This window comes from Canis lupus, chromosome 13, assembly GCF_048164855.1.
Source record: "Canis lupus baileyi chromosome 13, mCanLup2.hap1, whole genome shotgun sequence".
Classification (NCBI taxonomy): Eukaryota; Metazoa; Chordata; class Mammalia; order Carnivora; family Canidae; genus Canis; species Canis lupus.
The window spans coordinates 46,119,473-46,140,150 of record NC_132850.1 but is presented as its reverse complement, the minus strand read 5'-3'; the positions used below and the strand labels follow the sequence as shown (position 1 = coordinate 46,140,150).

Genomic DNA, 20,678 nt, shown 5'->3' with positions numbered 1-20,678 from the left:
CACCTTGGTGTCCCCCTGCTGGGGTATGGGGCTTGGTGAGCAAGCCAGGCACAATCCTTGCCCAGATGAAGTTTACATTAAATAGGGAATTGGATAATATGTAAAATAATTACATTCTAATTAAGTGCTATGACAGAAACAGAATGATAGTAAACCAGAAATTGCCCATTTTAGTACAGTTCTTTTCCCAGTTACTGCCCATATTTTCTCATTTCTTGAGATAATTTCTTAAATTGGAGAATCTCAGCCTTTAAGTGTTTGACTTAAGTCCTTATCAAGTTGTTTCAATAATGTGAGTCATTGACAGTAGATTGACACTCAAAACTTGGCTAATGTTTACACCGATATACATAAACATAGGTTGTGATAGGAGGCAAAGCTAGAAAGAGCATCATTTTAATAACAGCACAATAATGACAAACTTAGAAGAGATATTTGTGTACTTTACAAATGGTACAGTACATTGCCTTTAATTTTTACTTTCTTTTGCTTCTAAAACAGATCCTCATTGCATAGGAGTGTAGATACTATTATTTTTGCTGTACAAAGTTAATATTAGCGTTTGAAAGAGACATACACTATAAAGAATGACAACATTAATTGTAATTTGTTTTAAAATTACCTTTTGATAAGATAGAGGAAAATACCTTTCAGAAGATCATGTGAATTATTCTCTCTCTCTTTTAGGCCAAGTAATTATATTCTATAATGCAATTTTTTTGTGTTGGATGGACAGAGTAAAGATAAAAGGCGACCAGAGAGAGAACAGCCTACTTCACAGCTGACGGAAGCAGGTGTTAGAAATGCAGATGAAGGGTATTGACTAAAGACTGTACAAATTTGAAGTGAAAATGCCACTGGTCTGCATGTAGCGTTCTGCACATACGAAGTTTCAGGTAGTTAAATTATTCATTTTATTGTGTGAACTAGTTCAGGAGTTAGGGAAAAAGGTGCCTTTTACATCTAAACTGTTTCTTCCCTCTCTTCCTTTCATCTGCACTTGGCAAGCAAAATGAACTTCATTTTGTAAGTTTTATTCCAGCAAGTGAATGACTTACATCTCTATATGGGAAAAAATACACCTAGGGATGGATAACTCACAGGTTTAAGTGACAGTATAAAACAATAGAAACTAGAAATTACTCTTTTCCTCACTTTTGTTATAATGAAAGCCACTAAAGACAAATAAATGTAAAAGTAGCTATTGAATAATCATCATTACCATGAACCTCACTGTGAAATGTTTCTCAAATGCATTATTCTGTGCTGGATAAAAAGATTTAAAAATATAAATCATTCTTTCTATAATCTTATAATTAAGAATCTTGATTTTTTAAATTTAATTTTTAATTTTTTTAAAGATTTTATTTATTTATTTATTTGACACAGAGAGAGAGAGAGAGAGAGAGAATGAATTATGGGGTGGGGCAGAGGGAAAAGAAGCGGACTCTGCCTGAGCAAGCAGCCTGGCACACACTCTGATCCTAGGACCCTGAGACCATGACCTGAGCCTATGGCAGATGCTTAATTGACTGAACCACCCAGGTGCCTCTAGAATCTTGATTTTCTTATAGGCAAAACTGAGATATTTTTAAATATGTAATGTGTGATTTTATTTTTTTAAAAGATTTACTCATTTGAGAGTGAGAGAGAGTGCAAAGGGGAAGGACAGAAGGAGAGGGAGAGAGAATCCCAAGCCGACTGTGCACTGAACACAGAGTCCAATACAGGGCTTGATCTCACAACCCTGAGCTTAGGACCTGAGCCAAAGCTAATGGTCAGATGCTCAATCAACCATGCCACGCAGGCACCCATTTAATGTGTAATTTTAAAGCAGACTTGCATTTTAAGGAAAATGTCATAATTCCTGGAATTATTTTTACTCTCATTTTGGCTTATTTTGCTTTTTGATCTCAAGGGCTGGCTGACCTTACCACTGGGCACCACACTGGTATCCAGAGGTTGCATTAGTATTGAAATACCTGTTTTTGGTGAATTCAGGTCATTTCAGGAGAGTCAAAAAGTTTTATATATATGTAGGAGGAAAACACAAACACTTAATACACATTTTATTTTATTTATTTTATTTTTTAAAAGATTTTATTTATTTATTCATAGAGACAGAGAGAGAGAGAGAGGCAGAGACATAGGCAGAGGGAGTTGCAGGCTCCATGCAGAGAGCCTGACGTGGGACTCGATCCAGGGTCTCCAGGATCATGCCCTGGGCTGCAGGCGGCGCTAAACTGCTGCACCACCGGGGCTGCCCTTAATACACATTTTAAAGGTGAAGAAAATATGAACAAGGCATGCCTTGACTGATTGAGATTAAAAGTTATGGAACTACTGACATTTTGACTCTGTCTGTGCAAATACATAGGCTTAAAATACCTTCCTTTGGCTCCTAAGACAAAGGTTTTCAGTGTCCAACAGATCTGGATCCGGATCCTGTTTCTATGACTAATGAGCTATATGACTCTGGCAACTAAATTAACATCTTTAGACCCAGGTTTCTTTAAATGTGGAATGGGGATAATATATAATACTACTTCTAGAGATTGTTATAAGATTAAACACGAAACAGTGGGCCTGGCATATTGTCTGAACTCAGTGTGTATCTACTTTTTCATTGGAGCAGTAGCTTGCCTTACAGATAGTCCCGCCTCTGCTATATTCTCATTTTAATTTTATAGAACCATTTAAGAAGCTGTAGTGTTTGAGGGTTGATACAGCTTTTTTCAGGTTTTAGTTGGCTTTGTACTTACAGTTTTAGAGAATAGTTTTGACATATGTTCCTTGTAATTGGCCAACTGATTTATAGAGAAAAGTATTAGATTTGGAGTGAGAATATCTTGGTTCATTTTCTGACTGTAAAAGTACTAACCTCAGGACTACAGACAAGTCATCCAACCTATTTGGCCTCTTATTTTTCACCTGTCTAGAGGGGAAAATAATAATACCTCACCTATTATGCTTTCCTGAATTACTGTGAGAATCAGATAATATGTTTAAGATCCTTTGTGAAGTATGAACATGAAATGTTCTTAAAAGTTAAGCAAGCTATTATCATCTGTAAGTTATCATCAAATATATCATCTGTGCCCTTCTCCCCATTGGAAGGCACAATTATGCTATGAAATATTAAGATTAATCGCTTATTTCCACAGCAGTGGATATCACTTTTTGTGATGCCTTACTGGTAAATTAAATCTAATAATTTGATATATAATTCAGACATTAAGTTTGTACCATTATAAAAGTCTTGAATACATGTAGCTGTATACTGCAAAACAAAATTCTTTCTGCTACAGACGCTTATAGCTTAAAAATTTACATACATGTGGGTGACTGCTCTATTTCTAGAGTTCTTCATTGGTTACCACAGTGTGGATTAACTGAGCACAGAACCTTTTGGTTTCATATCAGCCCACAAATGGGCCATTTTCTCCCATTAAAGGGTTAAGGTATATTTTACATATAGTAAAATTCATTCTTTTTGGTATGCAGTTCTATGAGTTTTGACAAATGCTTATAGTCATGTAAACAGCACCATAATCAAGATGTAGAACATTTTGTTAACACCTAAAGTTTCCCTATGCCCCTTTGGAGGCATTGCCCTCCCAGCCCCTGGCAACTACTGATCTGTTTTCTGTCCCCATAATTTTGACTTTTCCAGAACACTGCTTAAATTGAATCATACATCATGTAGTGCTTTGAGTTTGACAAGTGTGGCATTTTTGTTAATTTACCACTTTTAAACACCACTTTTTTTCTATTTGGGAACAAAAGTGTTACTGCACTTATTTTTTAAAAGAGATTTCCAAAGCTGCATTTTTGGAGTGTGCTTTTCATTTTTTGAGAAATACTAGTTGATATTTTTGGCTCATGAATAGGTTGAGAGTATCTAAATATTCCTGAGATTTTTCTATAGGTACCCATTTAAAAATTCCTTTCTCTGTGTCCCACATTTTGGAAAAGAAATAGTTAAATTATCTTCCAGAATGTATGAAATATTTGCTCCCAGGTTGTTAGTTCAAGTTTTGGGGTTTGTTATTTTTTTAATAACCCAAGCCCACTATTATGAAATGTATTGAGTCCCTCCCAAAATTCATATGTTAAAGTCCTAAGCTCCAATGTGACTATGTTAGGAGCTAGGGCCTTTAAGGAAGTAATTATGGTTAAATGAGACCACAAGGGTTGGGCCTAATCCAATAGGCCTGGTGTATTTATAAGAAGAAGGGGAGACCCCAGAAGTACTCACTTACTCAGAAGAAAGACCAGTGAGATTACAGTGAAATGGCCACTCTCTGCAAACCAAGGAGAGAGGCTTTGCAGACACTAAGTCTGCTGGCACCCTGATATTAGACTTCCAACCTCCAATATGTAGCAAATAAGTTTCTGTTGTTTAAGCCACCTGTCTGTGGTATTTTGTTATGGCAGCCTAAGCAAACTAATACATCCTGAGTGTAAGAATCTGTAGTGGCTCTAAACATTTCCATATAGCTGCAGAATTACAGTATTGCCATAATGTACTAAAATTTTAGTATGTTATTATACTAAAATTTCTAGGAGACTTGAAGTTCTGAGCTATGAAGAATACAAAAGAAATTAATAGCATTAAACCTCGTATCACCCTAGTCAGACTCAAAGTGGTGACTCAAAATGGTGAAAGCATTAATAGATGACAAAGGCAGTAGATAACTGGGAGGAGCCGGAGAGCTAATATTCCTACAAGGGAAGAAACAGGATGCTTCTGAGGGGAAAAAATGACTCAAAATCTCCCATCTGCTGGTATGCATCAGTCAACTTTAAGTAATACAGGTATTTTTTATCCCCATTGATGAGAAGATGGGAAGTACACAATTGCTGATCTTGGTTCTGATGTTCAACAACACAATCAAGTTCCAGATTCTTCTCATCTCTTATTCTGCTCTACTTAGCTGTTAGTCTTTTACCTTCATGCTTTGTTGCTATCCTGGTAGCAAGATGGCTGCTGTAATTTCAGGCATTGTGTCCTTGTTCAAGGTACAATGGAAGGGGAAAGACATTGCTTAAAAGCTTTAAAAAGTAAGGCATTCACAAGAGGCTTCCAGCAGACTTTCTTTAATACTTCATTGACTAGAACTCAACCAGAGGGTTATTGGTAGCTGTAAGGAAAGGAGACAGATTGTCTATCAAAGGGAACAGAATTTTCCTTTGCTTCTTGACGTTCTTCCCTTCTTGGCACACATAGAAAATGTAACATTTGTTATATATCCTGGAAGTGAAGAGAATGTTCCTGATGCTCCAAGCCCTGCCCATCTGCCCTTAGGATTAAGGGGAATCAATATCTTGTCTATCTGTGCTGTGTTTAAGGCTCATATTAGTTGGAAACAACTAATAGACTAGCCATGAGTCATATCCTAGGTTGTGTATACTGTTGCCCCAAAAAGCAGGGTTTTGTTAGCATATAAGAAGATGGGTATGGCTATTGGGTAGGCAATTCATAGAATCTGGCCCAGTGGCCGTTTGCTTTAAAAAAAAAATATGTTTGTGCTCAGAATATGCTGTATTTGGATTTGAATAAATATGGATCTGTTACTGAAAGAAGTCACCCCTCCCCCTTTTATAATAAAATTATTATATACTGTGAAATGAGGCTGGGAGCTGAAAAATTGACTTCTTTTTTCAAGTATACTTTGAGGCTCACTGTGGTAGACTAACTTCTGCATACATTGGGTTATTCACCAAAGTGAATCAGGCTTATATGTGAGAGACCAGAGTTGCATGGTCAGCTTGTGAGGAAGAATCTTACGAACCATGCACCAAGCAGATTGGTTGTCTTCTAAAGTGCCATATTGCTAAGGGCACTCTGGCATATCGTTAGATCTCCAGTATGGTGGGGTCAGAATGCTCCTCTCCACAGTAGAGAGTGGTGATTCAGTAGGAGCAGTGTCAGCAGTGAGTTCCAGGAATTGCCATGGCTTTACTCTGCAAAGCACAGATGAAGAACTTATAGATGAAGGTGGGATACTTAAAACTCTTCTGTGCTCTAAAATAGATAGAGTGCTTAAGCTAGAAATGGGAGATTAGTTCATATATTAGATGTTTAGTGACAAGCTTAAAAACAATATTTCCTCTAGAGTAATCGTTCCTGAGCCTGGAGGCTTGGGATCCTAGGAAGTTCTGAAAAATTATATGCAAAACATATTCTATAATTGTATGTGGATTTTTTTAGAGAGAAAGACCACAGCTTTCATCTAATTTTCAAAGATTAAGAACAGAGAATATGCCAAATTCTTAAATAACACAGACTTGAAACAGTTTTTCAGGTCTCATTAGAGTTATTTTAAGAGAGCTATGGCTTCTAATTGTTATATAACCTGATAATCTAAACAGTAATTTCTCTTTGATGTATAAGGTTTTATAGTATGTGAAGTATGTAGCCTAAATGGCTTTATGGAAAAGATACACTTTTCTCCAAAATACTCATCATTCCTGACACCACAAACTTTAGTTTTTTTTTTTTCTTGAGGAAGGTAAAATCCATTGTATGGGATGACCAAAATTATGCATTGTTTATGTAAGTGGTATTGCTTAGGAGTCCTAAAACTCCTCCTTCTGCTTCTAAGATTAGAGTTAAGGGTAAATTACTTACAATGTCAAATACTTAATTGTTTACTAGTTTTTGCAGAATTTGAATACCCAAGGTATTTAGATATTTGCCAAGTTAGACTTTTAATCATAGCTAAATACTGATAGATGATAGATAGATGGATATAGATAGGCAGACAGACAGACATATAAATAGATAGTTGGATATTGGTAGATAAAGATTGAGCTTTCTCTATCATAAAACAATTGTCAGTTCTTCATTGCCTTCAAACTTATTTCTGTCCTTTAGATGTGTGTGTTTAAATAATTTTTCCCTTGTGGATGAAGCTGACAGCATTCTCCAAATTGATTTTCTATCTGTAATATTCCAACCATATTTCAAACCTCATTAAAGCCCTTTTCATCATTTCTCTGACTCCATTAGTTATGGCAGCATCTCAAAATTTAGTTTTCTCAGTAAATTTCATTATTGTGGTTACCAATTCATTATAAAATGAATTGGTAGGAGGGAGAGAAAAGGAATTGACATATGAGGACATAGTGAAAGATGAGGACTCTTTGGCCAGTAAAGTAGAAATCTATCAAATCATGAATGGCATAGATAATGTGAACATGGACCAAGATGGTGGATCTGGAAATAGAAAGCGGAAAGGGCATTCTTAACACTCCCAAAAAATAATAAGTAGAGGTACTTAACACAGGCAGAAAAGCAATTTGAAAGAATTTTCGATAAATTCATTTCAGAACTAATGAGAAACTAAATAGCTAATCTGCCTATAAACTCTGAACAGATCCTGAATAATTGTAAGTATTATTATGTATACATGGTCTCTTATTTTTTATCATGTTCTCTGGGATATCCTTGGGATTTGAATCCAGATAATCTACTTCCCAAGTCTGTGTTCTTTTGTCACTACACATCCTGCTCAAAGAGAATATTTCCAAACCAACCAGAGAGAAAAGGCAACTTTCCAAAACAATAATTAGCTTGGCAGCTGACTTTCCTAAGTCAGGAATAGAGGCCAAATTAAAATGAAGTATCTTCTAGTGCTCTGGGAAAATGACTGCCAGCTGAGAAGATCATTCACAAGTGATCATTTAAGAGTGAAACTGAGTTCTTCCTGTCCCCTTCCTGTCCTCCTCCCCTTCCTTTTATCTTTTCTTTAAAAGATAATTTTGGTTCCCTTACCTCCCCTTGATGCAGCCAGAGTTGGGATGGCCCGCAGGTCCAGAGCTGAGGAGGTGACCAGGATAGGGTCCTGGGAGGTGGGTAGCACTGCAGAGGCAGTCAAGCCCAACAGTGCCAGCAGGCTGGGTATATACAGGATATATGAGGGAAGAAGTAAATTAAAGATAAGTAGTGCTCCAAAATGATGAAGACATGTCAGAAGGTGTCAGAAGCTTGAAGGGACTTGCCCTGGCCAAATCTGGAATTATTTGAGCATCCAAATTAATAGTGATAGTAAAAGCTTATAACACAATAAATAAAATAGGGATGCATGAGTCCATACTAATATCAATAAATAAATGAATAAATCATTGGGAGAGAATTCTAGGCAATAAACATAGGAGAAATGTTGGAGTTAGAAAATCACTATTTGGCAACTAGTATTCTCAAAGTATTTTAATTACAAAGGGAAAAGTAGCAGTTTTCACTGAGAAGAAACCTAGAAGACACCACCTTACCAAGTGATCAAAGTGAATACACCCACTAATGGGACAAATGGATATCATTGCCTCCTGATGTGATCAATAGAGGGCATAGCATCACTTCTCTGGCATTCCTGTCAAAAATCCTCAACCTGAATTTGGTCATGAGACAAACCCAAACACATGCATTGTGAAATAAGTGGCCTGTATTCTTCAAAAATACCAAGATTATGGAAGGCAAGGGAAGATTAAGGAATTAATTGTTCCAGATAAAGAGGCATGACAATTAACTGCAGAACATGAGCTAGATTAGAAAAAGATTGGGACAATTGGTGAAATTTTGGATGGGACTGTGGATGTGATGGTAGATGGTAGTATCATTAACAAGATAATTTCCCAATTAGCAGGTTTTACTTAGTGGTGTAGGAGAGTATCCTTGTCTTTTAGGAAAAACATACTGACATATCAATGGTATATCATGGCTAAACTTACTCTCAGTTCTGAAGATAATGATTTTAAGTATGTATTTATACCTCTTTTGTGGCGATTGTATAGATGTAAATTTTTATTCCATTCTAAACAGACCTATGTAATGCCTCATTATACCCTTTAATCTGGTTTCTAAAAAATATTTCATAAAGTTTGTTTTGATCAAGTTTTTACCTTAGTTGACCTTTGCAATCTCAACAAAAAATGCTAATTCACAGCACCCCAATCACAAGTTCATTGCATTCATGTATTTTTTACTTAGTATTTTTCCATAATTTCCCCTTGATTTAATATATCTTAAACATAGGTAACCAACTCCTTGATGTTTATAATGAGAAGAGAATAGTCTTTAGACTTAGACAAACTTGATTTCAGACTCCAGTTCTATTTCTCTCTAGTTATGTAAACTGGGACAAAATTCTCATCTTTTTTTTTTTCTTTTTTTTGTCATGATTTCCTCATCCGTAGGCAACTGAGAATTGTTGTCAGAAACAAACATGGAAACATGAGAAGCCTAAGCACAGTTTCTGGCATGTAAGAGGCATGCAGTAAGTGTTACATTCTCTCACTTCATTCTTTCTCCCTTCTCTCACCAGAAGTATTCATATAGGTCCCCTAGGCATAAGGAAATACAGAGATTATTAATAAGAGGCCAGAGCAAAAGGATCTCCACCCCTGTCCTTTTGTTCATCTTTGGCTTTCCTCTTTGTATCTGACTCTTGCCTTTATTTCTGTAAGTCATCTGTCATCATCCAGGAGACGAAGCGGGCCAGATGATGATCCCAGTTTGGGGGAGGATGATAGTAGAGCACAGAGAGGATGAGGGGATAGTCAGAACACCAAAGGTTCCTAGGGGACCAGTAGCCAGTGGAAGTGAGGAATATTGAACAAGTCTTTCTAGCCTAAAGACTATTACCGTTTGCTGCGGGAGTACCTTATAATCTCTGAGAAAAATACTGATTGATCATGGCTGAATGCATGTTTGATGCTTCTCTCCGACTTGTTACTCAGCAACAAAATTTTAGCTATTCTGAGTCCTGGGGCCATTCAGTGCTTGCAGTTTCTTTCCTTTCATTGATAGCTTCATATTTTCTTTGTTCTTTTTTGTTTTGTTTTGTTTTTTTTCTTGTTGCTAACCTTCTTTGCACTTTATACATAAATATATATTCCCTAACTGTCAACATACATTTTATGCAATCTTTATTACATATTCATTTATCTCTATTTCTTTTGTCTTCTTTTAATATCTGCAAGGGGTGGGTGAAATAAGTGAAGGTGATCAAAAAGTACAAACTTCCAGTTGAAAAAAGAAAGAAAAAAAATATGACAACCTGTCCATTTATCTGTCGGTCATTCTATCGGTCAGATGTGAACTACATTAAGGCTAGTGGGACCTGAAGGTTAGCCCACTTTTTTTGTTTCCTTGGAACCAAATTCCACAAGTTTACTCCCTAGCAAGAGTTCAAGTACTGAAAATCTGGGCCCGTAGCCTTAGTTCTATTCTGATTCCTACCACTGTGCTTTGAATCTAGTAGGTCTTCAATAAATGTTTCAATAAGTGTTTATTGTATCAGTGACTCAAAAAAAAACCTCAAGATCCTGCATTCTATCCCAGTTATTAGCACTAAGCCCAGAAACTAGGGTAGGATTGAGTGTGGGCCCCTGCTGGACCATGCTCTTATAACCTTACAACTCCTTTTCCAGGGACTGCCCCATCTCACTGCTCTCCTTCCAAGCAAATAATTTTTTTAAGTTTTTAAGTTCCAGTTAGTTAACATACAGTGTAATATTAGTTTCAGGTATATAGTATAGTGATTCGACACTTCCATATATAGTCCTGTGCTCATCACAAGTGCCCTCCTTAATCCCCATCACCTATTTCCCCCAGCTCCCACCTACCTCCCCCTCTGGTAACCATCAGTTTGTTCTCTATACTTAAGAATCTGTTTCTTGGTTTGCCTCTCCCTCTCACTTTTACCCTTTGCTCATTTGTTTTATTTCTCCAGTTCCACATATGAGTGAAATCATGTGGTCTTTCTCTTTCTCTGACTGACTTATTTGGCTTAGGATAATACTCTTTAGCTCCATCCATGTCCTTGCAAGTGGCAAGATTTCATTCTTTTCTATGGCTCAGTAATATTCATACACACACACACCGCATGCACGTGCACACACACACACACACACACCACATCTTTATCCATTCATTCATCAGTCAGTGGACGCTTGGGCTGCTTCCATAATTTGGCTATTATAGATAAAATGTTGCTATAAACATAGAAGTGCATGCATCCCTTTGAATTAGTATTCTGGGTGAATACCCAGTAGTGTGATTATTGGATTGCTGTGTAGTTCTATTTTAGCTTTTTGAAGAACCTCCATACTCTCTTCCAGAGTGGCTGCACCAGTTTGCATTCTGCAACCTCATCAACACCTGTTGTTTCTTATGTTGTTGATTTTAGCCATTCTGACAGGTGTGAGGTGATATCTCATTGTAGTTTTCATTTGCATTTCCCTGATGGTAAGTGATATTGAGCACCTTTTCATGTGTGTGTTGCCATCTATGTCTTCTTTGGAGAAATGTCTATTCCTGTCTTCTCCCCATTTTTAAATTGGGTTGTTTTTTGGTTGTTGAGTTTTGTAAGTTCTTTATATATTTTGGATACTAACCCTTCATTATATATGTCCTTTACAATTATCTTCTCCTATTCTGTAAATTGCTTTTTAGTTTTGTTGATTGTTTCCTTCACTGTGCAGAAGCTTTTTATTTTGATGTAGTCCCAATAATTTATTTTTGCTTTTGTTACCCTTATCTCAGGAGATGTATCAAGAAAGAAGTTGCTATGGCCAAGGTCATCAAAGAAGTTGCTGCCTGTGTTCTCTTCTAGGAATTTTATGATTTCAGGTCTCACATTTAGGTCTTTAATCCATTTTGAATTTATTTTTGTGTATGGTGTAAGAAAGTGGTCCAGTGGCATTCCTCTGCATGTGACTATCCAATTTTCCCAACACCCTTTGTTGGAGAGACTTTTTCCTATTGGATATTCTTTCCTTCTTTGTTAAAGTTTAATTGACTATATAGTTCTGGGTTCATTTTTGCGTTTTCTGTTCTGTTCTGTTGATCTTTGTGTCTATTTTTAAAAAAAGATTTTGTTTATTTATTTGAGAGAGAGAGCAGAGGGAAAAGGACAAGCAGACTCCTTACTGAGCATGGAGCCCAACATGGGGTTCAATCCCTAAGATAATAACCTGAGCTGAAATCAAGAGTCAGAAACTTAGCCTAATGAGCCACCCTGGCACCTTGATCTATGTGTCTATTTTTGTACCAGTTACAAAATGTTTTGGTTATTACAGCTTATAATATAACTTGAAGTCCGAAATTGTGATACCTCTAGCTTTGCTTTTCTTTTTTAAGGTTTCAGTGGCTATTTGGGATCTTTTGTGGCTCCATACCAATTTTAGGGTTGTTTTGTTCTAGCTCTGTGAAAAAATGCTGGTGGTATTTTGATAGGGATTATGTTAAATTTTCAATTGCTTTGGGTAGTATAGACATTTTAACAATATTCTTCCAATCCATGAGCATGGAATGCCTTTCCATTTCTTTGTGTCATCTTCAGTTTCTTTCATCAGTGTTTTATGGTTTTCAGAGTATAGGTCTTTTATCTCTTTGGGGGGTTTATTCCTGGATATCTTATTGTTTTTGGTGCAATTGTAAATGGGATTGATTCCTTAATTTCTTTCTGCTGCTTTGTTATTGGTGTAAAGAAATGAAATAGATTTCTGTACATTGATTTTTGTATCCTGTGACTTTACTGAATTCGTTTATCAGTTCTAGCAGTTTTGTGATGGAGTCTTCAGGGTTTTCTATGTATAGTATCATGTCATCTGCAAATAGTGAAAGTTTGACTACCTCCTGGCTAATTTGAATGTCTTTTACTTCTTTTTGTTTGATTGCTGTGGTTACTACTTCCAGCACTATATTAAATAAATAGGGTAAGAGTGGATATCCCTATAGTGTTCCGAACTGTAGGGGTAAAGCTCCCAGTTTTTCCCCATTGAGGATGATATTTGCTGAGGGATTTTAGACAACTTTTCCAGTCTTCATTCCTTACTACACTAAACCTCCTCAGTTAACTCGTATCAAGTCTCCCTTACACTCTGCTAAGAACTTAACTCAGCTCTTATCAAGGTTACCAGTCATTTCCATCTGTACAAAGTCAGTGGTGGTTTCTCTGTTCTTTTCTTGCTTAAACACTTGGGAGTAGTAGGCACAATTGATCACTCCCTTTTTGAAACATACTTTCCTCTTCATTTCCATGATACCTCCCTCTCTTGGGATTCTATCTACTTTGCTGACCATGTCTTCTCAGTTTCCTATGTGGGTTCTTTTCTCTGCTTAACTTTTAAATGTTAGAGTGTCTCAGCACTTGGTTATGCGTCCTGGTCTTTTCTCTTGCTTACAGTAACTCCCTAGGAAAGTTTGTCCAATTCTATGGTGGTTTTGTTTTGTTTGTGGGGGGAGGTAAGGCAGAGAGAGCGAGGGAGAGAATCTCAAGCAGACTCCACACTCAATGTGGACCCTAACACAGGGCTCTATCTCATGACCCTGACATCACAACCTGAGCCAAGATCAAGAGTTGGATGCTCAACTGACTGAGCCATCCAGGAGCCTCCAATACCATGGTTTTCTGTAACATCAAAATGCATCTGCTACCAAATTGATATCTTCAGGTATAACTTCTTCACCAAATGCCAGATTCATATATATCAAAAGGCCTATTTGATATCTCATCTTGGATATCTAATAAAAATCTCAAGTTTATCATATGCAAAATAGAATTCTTGATCTCCCTTCCCATCCTTAGATTGCTTCTCCCTCAGTTTTTCTCATTTCGGTAAATGGCTCTACTCTTTATTTGAATATAAGACTTCCTGGATTTCTTTCCATCATCTCCCTCTTCCCATATCTAACCTATCAGTAAATCCTACTGGATCTGCCTTCAAAATATATCTTGAGTTCATCAACTTCTGTTCATCTTCACTGTCTCTATTTAAACACCAGATGCCAGCAACTCCTGCCTCTTACCTTGTAATTATTCCCTAATCAATCTCACCTCTTTCTACTCTGATCTCCCTAAAATTCTGACTTCACTCATCAGCTGAAGTAATCTTTTTAGAATATAAACTTCACATTGTATTACCATACTCTCTCCCAACTCTTCCCTAGTTTTAAAACCTCTGGTGTCTTCTGCTGCCCTTAGGAGAAGATTTATTGACTCATTAACCCAACCAATAAGGTCCTATTAGCTAGCCCTGCCTTACTCCTTGGCCCTACGTAATACCACACTACAGACTCAGCACACTCCAGCACAACAAAGTTTCTCTCCTCAAACACACGAAGGCTGTTTTTACCTCAGAGCCTTTGCACTAGCCATCCCCCTCTGTCTGGAACATTCTTCTGGTTTTCACTGGATTGGCTCCTTCTTGTCATTCAGGTGTCAGCTGAAGTTGCCCCTTTTCAGTGGCCTTCAATAAGTACCTCCCCAGTATTTTGTAAAACATCAATTTTTGCTTCTTTAAAGCCATTATTATTATCAAAATTACCTCATTCATTTATGCATTGTGTGTCAATCTTCACTAGAGTGTAAGCTCTAAGAGAGGAGGGACCTTGCCTGTCCTCTAATATCCCTGCTGTTTATGTAGTACCTGACACCAGTCTGTGCCAGTCTAGATAGCTGTAGAATAAATTAATCATTTTCCAGGCAGAACTCAAGATAGAACAAAAAGCCTTGGGTTTTGTGAGTCTTACAAATTAGTGGTGCATGATACATATTCACATGCAAGGTTTCACTTTTTCTACTTTGGCCATTTTTTCTCTCTCTTTTCTCTTTCTTCAGAATGAACGTCTCTATGTTCCCATCTCTAAACAGGCTTCACAAAGCCATACTTTATCCTTCTTGTCTTTTGACATCACCCAGAGATCCTTTTCTGAAGAAGAGTAATTCTAACATGCTGTGGTCCATAAAGCTGTTTCTTATTATATTAAATTAAAGGGCTTCCTGATCACTGGTCTAAGGCTTGTCTAGTTTTCTTTTAATAGATGTTCCACTGTTGTTACAAATAGTGTAATTTTGTATAGATTCTCCTTTGGAGTTTCTGAATTTCTTGATCTTAATTTGTCTTCTTTGACTTCTTTTGTGATAAAGAATCTTTTTGATACTTTTCCTCTTACTATACTTTAAACAGAAAGAAATCAAATATTTAAGTTACAGTGGATGCCACACATTCATTGTGTGTGTATGTGCATGTATAAGTATATGTAACTATTGCTTTCGTTCCATGAAAGGAAGGTATATGCAAAATGGCCTGCAAATGCCGAAGGAGCCATAAGACCAAAGAGAAAGGCCAGCAAGTCCAGCTTGGTGAGAAATGCTTTATTAAGGGGATTCATGGACAGAAGCCTGACTTCGGTGACCACAGAGGAGTAGATCTCCACAATTCCACCTCCCTTAAGACATGTTTTTATAGCCCTAGAGACTGGGAATACTGGGAATACCACTCAAGAGGAGAATCTTTAAGAATAGGTATGTCATAGTTATATCTCCAGGGCAGATGAAGGACATTATACCCCAAGAATGTGCTTAAGGATATAGTATACAAAAGGGAGTGAGCAGGGAAAGGAGCTGTGCTCAAGAAGTTTTCAGGTCACAGAACAGTCATCATGGCAGATTTGTCTCAAATGACATTAGTCTGGTTCACACAACCTTTTTTCACATGGGTCTTCCTTATATCCTAAATGCTATTTCATTGCCAAAATAAATATCAAAGTAAATTATAGGACACTGACTTATATAAAGAGCTTTATCTATTTTTTTCAGTACAGAATAGAATCTTTTTTTTTAAATTGGGGGTGTATCAGAAGGGTATATCAAAATGTACTCATTTCCAGGTATTTGCACACATACACGCATATTCATATGCTTCCAGAAATCTCAAGATACTCCTAGGAGTTACTGTGTGCTGCAATGTGATGTTGCAAAAATACCAATGCTCTATCAATAACACTTTGAACACTAGTGGCATTATATGCATTTGCACGGCCTGAAGAGCTAACTGCTTAAACCCTGGTCCTCAGAGTCTCTGCCCAAAACAAACAACTTCTTTTGTTATTGCTTTATCCAGTTTTTCTTTCATCTTTAGTTTCCCCTTTTATTTTGTATTGTTAAATTATACTTCAGAGAATTCTTAAAGGTGTTTTCACTGCTGTCCTGTTTTGATGCCACCCCAGATCTACTCACTATACAAGGACTGCATACATCCATGCCCTGCTGCAGTCTTTTATTTGCTTTTGAGCAAACCGACAGACTTATATTTCAACACCATTTTTGGATGAGTGAACAGGCCATACTGAAGGACTCCTGTTGAATGATCTAATTTTGTGACTTCTAGTTCACAAGTGATATTAATGAGAAGCTCCATTAAGCAGGGTGTGAAGGAATGGTCAAGCTGTCCAATTGCTAAAAATCGTAGGCTGAATCTGCCATGCAGATTCTTTAGCACTGAAGACTGGAACATAGTCATGGTGTTTTCTCTAAAGGTTATAGTCCCACAGCAAAGACAGAAAAATGACCTGTGGTCAATTGTATATAGTTTTGGGATTGTGTTTCAAAAGCGGATCTGTCTTACACTGAATTCCTGGATGACTTCTGTGTTGCTTTGTAGTTGAAGTTGGAAAAAATTCTCAGAAGCCTAAAAACTTTTCTGACATTATTTTAGTTGACAAATAGTATACAAGTGGTCCTGTTTTTAAATGAGTATTATTTAATCCACATTAAACCATCTTTGAGTTCTTACATGAGTCTAAACTGTATTAAAGTCAAAAGTAATGTTTAGGGAGGGTAAAATCATAAATGTGACTCATAAATACTTAAAAAATCAACACTAGATCTCCTAGTTGAATAGAAATCTCACTTAGAATTGTAGTTTATCTTTGAAAGAAAAACTTCTGGGATTAAGAGTAAATCCATTTTAGGAAAGAAATCAAATATTATGGAATTTGAAAATCTAATTTGACATATATTAGATTAATGCTCTGTAAAATCCTAGAGTCTGAATTCAGTTTACACAATGTTTGACTTAATTCTCTTATTTCTTTTTCTCATTTTTCCTTTGTTATTTATGTTTAAATCTTGGTGAGTTTTCCTTGTATGGGTTTAAACATTCAGTACTGAATTCTAAAGGAACAGGTCCCTCCCTGCCTTTTTTCAGTGAACTTTTGAGAAGCAATGGTCAGGAATTTGTGTGTGTGTGAAATTACTCTTTTTATGAATATATAACCCCAAAATTTCACCAATGTATATGTTTTTTGCTTGCAAATAAGTAGGGATTTAAAAATTTGGCACATAAAGAACAAGGTTGATAGAGGCCTTTTCATATATTTGTATCCCTAATATGTTTTTATTTTTTAAAAATATGCTGCATTTGATTGAACTAAATTTGATTTTGGCTTGTGCCACACAACTATAATTCCTTCAAAAACATGTCAATATTGCAATATATTTAAGATGATGTCAGCAACAATTCCTTCTTTATTTAGAGTAATGTAATCTGAAACTATCAACTTTTTCTACTTTCATGAGCTTTTGACTTTCATACCATAATGCATGAAATAATGCATTTTATTTAAAGCTTTTGGTAAAATGTCCATCACTGGAGGGAAAAGAAATTTTTATTTAAATATGTTCCTTCCATTGAAATCGGCTTTTCTCCCAGTATCTTTGTTTCTTTTAATATTCTAAACCTTTTGAGTTACTTTGGTTTAATTAGTTATCTCCTCATTTAAAAATTAACATAATGATCCCTCTTTTGGTCAAAGAATTGAACTAATCAGTGTGATTAAGGTGGGGAAGAAAATATCCAATGATATTGCACCCACATTACCTTATCGATTCTCTTGAGATAGACATGATTATGCGACATGTTGAATAGTAGATCTGGGCCAAAGGGAAGAAGGAATAATATTGGAAGTATGTGAAAAAAAAATATTGGAAATATGTGAGAAAAAAAAAAAAACTTTGTAGATTGACCTATAATGAGAACAATTGCATGATGCGTAGCAAAGAGAGGGATGACCAGTAGCTTGAATTCTATGGCCAAAGCAGCTTACTTTTGTAAGGATTTCTTATTGATTATTATGAATGTTAAGTTCTATAAAGTCCAAATTGAGCAAAGAAGAATGAATGACCTATATAATTATCTACAAGTACAGGATAAGGGAGATTTCAGTTGATAGAAAATACATTGAAATATTGAATAACCAAAGTAGAAACCTTACTATAGTAAGATATTTGTGCTGTGCAATGTACATGCACTTGTTATTTTTGGTTTTTCACTTAAGCTATTGCATGTTAGCACTAGAGAGCATATCTGATGTTAGTATTGTTGGGAGCAAATATATATTGGCAGCTGACTCCATATCTCTCACAGAAAGCCATGTTCATTTATTTGTGAAGTGAATTGTTCTATCTCTTATGTGCATCCATTATGACAAATGCTATTGCAGGGAAGGAGGTGTAAAATTTAATCAGATGAAAAACCTACCCTGAATGAGTTTCTTTCTACTTTAAGAAGAGAGATATGTACACATAAATATATGAAATATAAGGTAGTAGAAACTGTGCTTTAACAGGGAAGGATGTACTTGAGGGACAAGTGACGTGGTAACAAGGAGTCAGAGCTCAGATTTAGGGGGAACATAGAAATGATCAGGCAAGGCTTCATAGAAGAAGTAGAACTGTTGACAGAGAACAGTTATTCCCTTTAAACATTTCTGATAGCTGAACAAAGTTTATGTATATCTAATAAAGCATATAGCTTGGCTTTCGAAAAATATAGATTATTCATTTTATTCTTACCAGTAAGAATATGGAGGAATGTGGTCCTATGGATAAGAAAAGGGACTTATAAGGATGATGCCTTTGAATCTTATGGAGGTCCTCCATATTTTCATTTGTTCATATTTCTTGTGTGTACATGGTGAGCTCTGTAGGCTTTCTAAATAGGTATATTGCTAAAGATAAAGTTACAGACTTTTGTCTTCATGTACTTGTAATTGCTCATCTAGTATAATTGGCCTTTATGACTTATGATTTAAAGTATAGTATTTGTGCTCCTTGAAAATTTTTCTTATAGCAAGCTACCTCATATCTTTGGCTATGTCAGTGTTCATTAACCACTTTATTACAGAAAGGTAGAAAAGAAGAATATAAAACAAGACCTATTTATTTTGTTCATCAGTTGCAACACTGATAAATAAAAAATTTAATGAGGTAGGATGTTGAAATAAATACTTAGATCAGACTTTCATTCATGTTATAACCATGAATTATGAAAATTTGAAATCTAGAGCTGACCTTGACTAGTCCGCAGAGTCAGTAGAATTGACCTTATGTATTAAGTTCAGGAAAACGTACAATCATTCTGATCAGATTTCTCAATATAGTACAGAGTAATACTGACTGTTTAGATGCAAGGATTAGCTGTATTAATTGAGATAGATCCTCTATGAGTCTTTGAAACAATCTTATTGTAGTTATCTGTAATTTTTCATTGTGATTTTAAATGTATTTATACTTTGAAATTGGTATTAAGAGCTATCAAGCCTACTCTGAAATCTATAGAGAACTGAATTTTCAGAAAGTGCTCTGAGCAATTGCTTTTACTGGTAGGTTCCAGTACAAGTGTTAGATATGCACACAGGATTTCCTTTCTCTAAAGACACACCACATACATTTCCTATTTGGATTATATTTACTATGAATTTCATTAGACAGCATATAGTATTTAATAATAATTCATGTCTATTTCAGGTTTCCAAATTTAGTACTGGAATTAGGTAGGTAATGACTTGTGTTGAGCATTATTAATTAGCCTTTCTTTACATTGTGCTCGAAATGACTCAGTGTATCACACACTCATTCAACAAGAGATATTTGTGGACCTCTGTGTTCCCAGCATCAGCACAATAATATCTTAGTGAACAAGGTAGATACCCTTTCTGCATTTATAGAGGTTACATTCTAATGTGGGAAGCAAACATTAAGCAACTGATTATATTATGGTAAGTGTTAACCAAAGAATTTACATGTGAAGAGAGAATGTATTGGGGGGACCATCTCGGTGAATTCCTCTTCCCTCATTTATAAGCTACATGATCTTCCATGTATTTCTTAATCTTTCTGGGATCCATTTTCTCTTGTGTAAATGGAGATAATAATGCTAACTTCATGGGGTTGTTGTGAGACTAAATGAAAAAAATGCACGTAAAAAGTTGGGTACATTTAGTAATTATTGCCTATTAGGCTTTAGAAGGAAACGATGGGGGGAACCCTTCTCTGGGCAATTGACTTTTATGCTTTGATCTGAACGATAGTAAGAATTTGTTAAATGGAGAACATTATGGAGAAAGCACCATGTTCAAAGGCCCTGAGGCAGGATTCCCTATGATGTTTTCAAAGAACTGAAAGAAGGCCATTGTGCCTGGAGCTCAGAAAATGAAGTGGAAAATGGCTTGAAATGAAGCAGAGGTAGGCTGGGGTAGCTAGTTCACATAAGGTCTCCTGGGCCTTGTTAAAGAGGATTTAGGGCTTTATTCTAAGGGCAATAGGAAGAATTTCCTCAGGGAAATGACATGATTAGATTTGAGTTTTAGAAAGATTGTTCTAGCCTTAATATTGAGAGTGGTTCAAAGTCTTTTATCAAGAATTAAGGGTCTGGTTGGTCTCTAAAGGGAACTTTTGGGGAATAATATTGGTGGATATTTTTTGCCAGCATCATCTTCTTAGGTGTTGGTCCCAGAACACAGTCAGTGATGTAACTGACATTGTCAATTTCTAGTTTTTAAGTAAGCCTAGGGATCATAGATATGTGAGTGTGTATATTTGTGGGTA

At 36.1% G+C, this 20,678-nt stretch overlaps 1 protein-coding gene across 19 annotated transcripts in view; it reads left to right on the top strand.

Annotated features, from left to right (window-relative positions):
* The window catches only part of SLC10A7 (solute carrier family 10 member 7), a 248,533-nt gene that overhangs the window by 105,101 nt on the left and 122,754 nt on the right, over window positions 1-20,678 (top strand). For 4 of the 19 annotated variants that reach the window (XM_072773513.1, XM_072773520.1, XM_072773521.1 and 1 more), the window contains one exon: window positions 9,199-9,278. The exons of 12 other annotated variants lie outside the window; for them this stretch is intronic. In XM_072773513.1, the coding sequence (XP_072629614.1) occupies window positions 9,199-9,268 (70 nt within the window). In that variant the 3' untranslated portion in view covers window positions 9,269-9,278. Of the gene's footprint in view, window positions 1-9,198; window positions 9,279-15,076; window positions 15,153-20,678 lie in introns of those variants that run through there. 3 more of the 19 variants (XR_012006078.1, XM_072773508.1, XM_072773514.1) reach the window with 2 other exon arrangements.